Source organism: Microtus ochrogaster, linkage group LG2 (assembly GCF_000317375.1).
Source record: "Microtus ochrogaster isolate Prairie Vole_2 linkage group LG2, MicOch1.0, whole genome shotgun sequence".
NCBI classification, from domain to species: Eukaryota; Metazoa; Chordata; class Mammalia; order Rodentia; family Cricetidae; genus Microtus; species Microtus ochrogaster.
Window position 1 is genome coordinate 5952064 of NC_022028.1, and position 2943 is coordinate 5955006.

The window sequence follows — 2943 nt, forward strand, 5'->3', positions numbered from 1 at the left end:
AACTTCTCAATTAAAATTTAAGTTCCTTAAAAACATAATTGTGCATTGTCTTCCTTCCCCTCATGTAAATAACTCAAGGTCTTGCACGCATGTACACTTGTGCAATAACATATTGGTATTCATGTGTACGTTCACAAATACAGGCGTGCGTATATTAACATGTGTATGGGAAAAGAGACAAACGCAGTCTTCCTATTTCTGAGTGAAACGAGTGCCCTCTAGTGGCCGGGAAGAGCATTATCCATGGCTCCAACTTTTATTTCAAGATTCTAGCGACTAGGGAAGACATTTTCTGGACATTGTTGTTTGGCCGACACATGGTATTCATTTTCTTTTCTTATTAAAAATGTTATATTTCTCCATGTTATTAAAAACAATAATAAATATTACCTGTTTGGTTTTTTTTTTCTATGAAATAAAGCTACGGAGACTCTGAATTGAGTGAGGTCTCTCCAGAACTGAGGTGTCGCTGAGGAACTCATGAAACAGGATTCCTTGAACTCGCCAGTGCATGACAGCCTCTCGTTTGTATTCATGGGAACAAAGCCCTTGGGTTTCAGTCAAAAAGCTGCATCGCTTGCATGTAAACTGGAAGACTACAATAATATTTCTAGACATCTTGAAGGCTGTGTAGATAGTCCATCCGATCTCCTTATTTTATGAATAAGAATGCAGAGACTGTTCTAGAGGAGGTGACCTGAAAAAGGCCACACAGGGAACTCTTCTTATTCCTGACATTAGAATCTGTTCTCCTGATTCCTTCAGCACTGCTCTTTCCAAAGGTCAGGCACCAGATCAAGAGCCAGCAGGGATGTGTGGCAGGAAGTGAGGGCCTCTCGAGTCACCCAAAGCCCGTATGGACATGGCCATGATCTGCAGTATACAACTGTGGAGGATGCCTGGTCGCTAAACACTCCAGAAAAGGTACGGGTAACTAATTGCGTGTGTGGGCAGGACATGGGATGCTGTAGACAAGAGGATCTGGGAAGTCTGCCTTCTTACACTGCTAACAAGAGGTTCTGGAATGTCTGCCTTCTTACACTACTGAGGTTCTGGGAAGTCTGCCTTCTTACACTGCTGACAAGAGGTTCTGGAATGTCTGCCTTCTTACACTGCTACCAACAAGAGGTTCCAGAAAGTCTGCCTTTCTACACCAAAGATCTGATTTGCTTCAGCCCAGTTAGCTTCCTTAGGTACATCATGCCTGGTCCTTCTGGTCAGTTCATGTCTAGGTAGCATCCAGGGTGGGTGACTTTACCTCCAAATATTAGCATTCCTCAACCTCATTCTAGACAGAAAGGCAGACACTAACCTGCCCTGCTTAAACTGGAGAACTTCCCGGTGGGCATGTTTACCTATGGGAAAGTAAGGAGAGGGGTAGCACCGGGCAGCTTTGAGGATCAAAAACGTGAACAATGGAAGAAAAGGATAGAATGTTCCAGGCAGGGTGAGCCCCAACAATAACAATAACAACTGTCTCCCATGCAGATGAGAAAACAAAGATAGTACCAAGCTATGGGCATCAGAATGCCCCCAGAAGAACATCTTCCCATAGCTCCTATAATCTCTCTCAGAAATCAGGTTTCAATCAATGTTACGATGAAGGAAGGGGGTCACAAAGGAGAAGGCCAAGCTAATTAGGAAGGCAAATGTTGTTTGGAAAACTCAGGACAAAACTTCCAAAATCATTCTCGCCTAAGGAGGCTCTTGTTCATCTTAACTCATAAGAAGTTATTCTTTCATCACCAACCTCAGTCCCACCGTCTATAAAGTGAGGGATAAGAGCTTCACCCGTGAGTCCCAAGACGACCTTCCAGGTCCCACAGTCAAATAATAGCGCTCTCCCCCAAAATAATACTTTAAAATCGTCTCTTCAGTGTTTTTATAGCACCATGTTCCTTCACACCTTCTTCTCAATAAATAAGAGGAAAATTAAAGCCCAGGATGAGGAAAAATATTCCACAGAGAGTCGCAGGGTTCACTGGCCCTACATACTGGAAGAGTAATTTACTATAAACTCCACCCTCTTCGTCTGCCAAGATTCTAAAAGGAAATGCTATTGCCACTTTGAATGAGATGTTGCCTCATTGTGCCAAATCATTCTGAGGTCCTGCCCACTAAATATCATCTCTAGCATCTCCTGGGCACTGTGGCAACCTTCTCTACCGCTACTACTCACAGCCTCGGGGAACCGCAGCAACCCTCGGTGTGAAGCAAGAGTCACCACCAAGAATATGGGGGTGAGGCATCTTACCCTTGAATTACATTAGCTTCCCTGGATTTCAGAACCGATTGGGCAAATTAACGTGAGACAAGTTGGCAGCAAGGCGGTCTTTTCTGCCGCCTGTCATTGTCATTTCTTCAGCTGTGCTGGCCCACCTCATCCCCGCCTTCCTCTTAACGCTTCAGCCCTCGGAGCTGGCGACTGGAGCATTCTCTGTCCGTTTGTCACCCACTCTCCCCCATTTGTACCTGGCATAATATCCTGCAGGATTCCGTAGGCAGAAGAAGCACCAAGCCGTACAACCAAAGGGCAGGGGTCATTGTCTTCCACACACCCGATATCCTTGCCTCTGTGAAAAACAGACAAGACATCTTCAACGTGAAGCTTTTATAGCACGGTGCTCCTGAAGGGGCCGTGCTCATAGGAGACTTGACTCTGTCTTCAGTGCTGCCCAAGCAGCTGGCTCTCTGGCCCTTAGCGGGGGCCCTGTGTCCTACCACAGTCATTATTACCAGGAGGCTGCCGTGGGAGCACTGGCCCCGCTCGCTGTTGTTGATTTGCATGGCACGCCTCACATAGGAATCCCTCTGAGCAAAGCTGCTTGATGTATTTCACCTGCCCTACTGGCTCTAACAAATAACAGCCTGTGTTTAGGCAATGGAAATGTCAGTTTACTCCCTGGGTTAGAACAGGGCTGGGAACTGTGTAGGAAGCTACAG

General features: G+C 45.9%; 1 protein-coding gene across 1 annotated transcript in view; it reads right to left on the reverse strand.

Moving 5' to 3' along the window:
- Adgrf2 (adhesion G protein-coupled receptor F2) overlaps positions 1-2544 on the reverse strand; it is a 19276-nt gene extending 16732 nt beyond the window's left edge. Inside the window, exon 1 of the mRNA XM_005359850.2 lies at positions 2473-2544. Within this exon, the coding sequence (XP_005359907.2) occupies positions 2473-2544 (72 nt within the window). The remainder of the gene's footprint in view (positions 1-2472) is intronic.
- Positions 2545-2943: the final 399 nt, after the last annotated feature.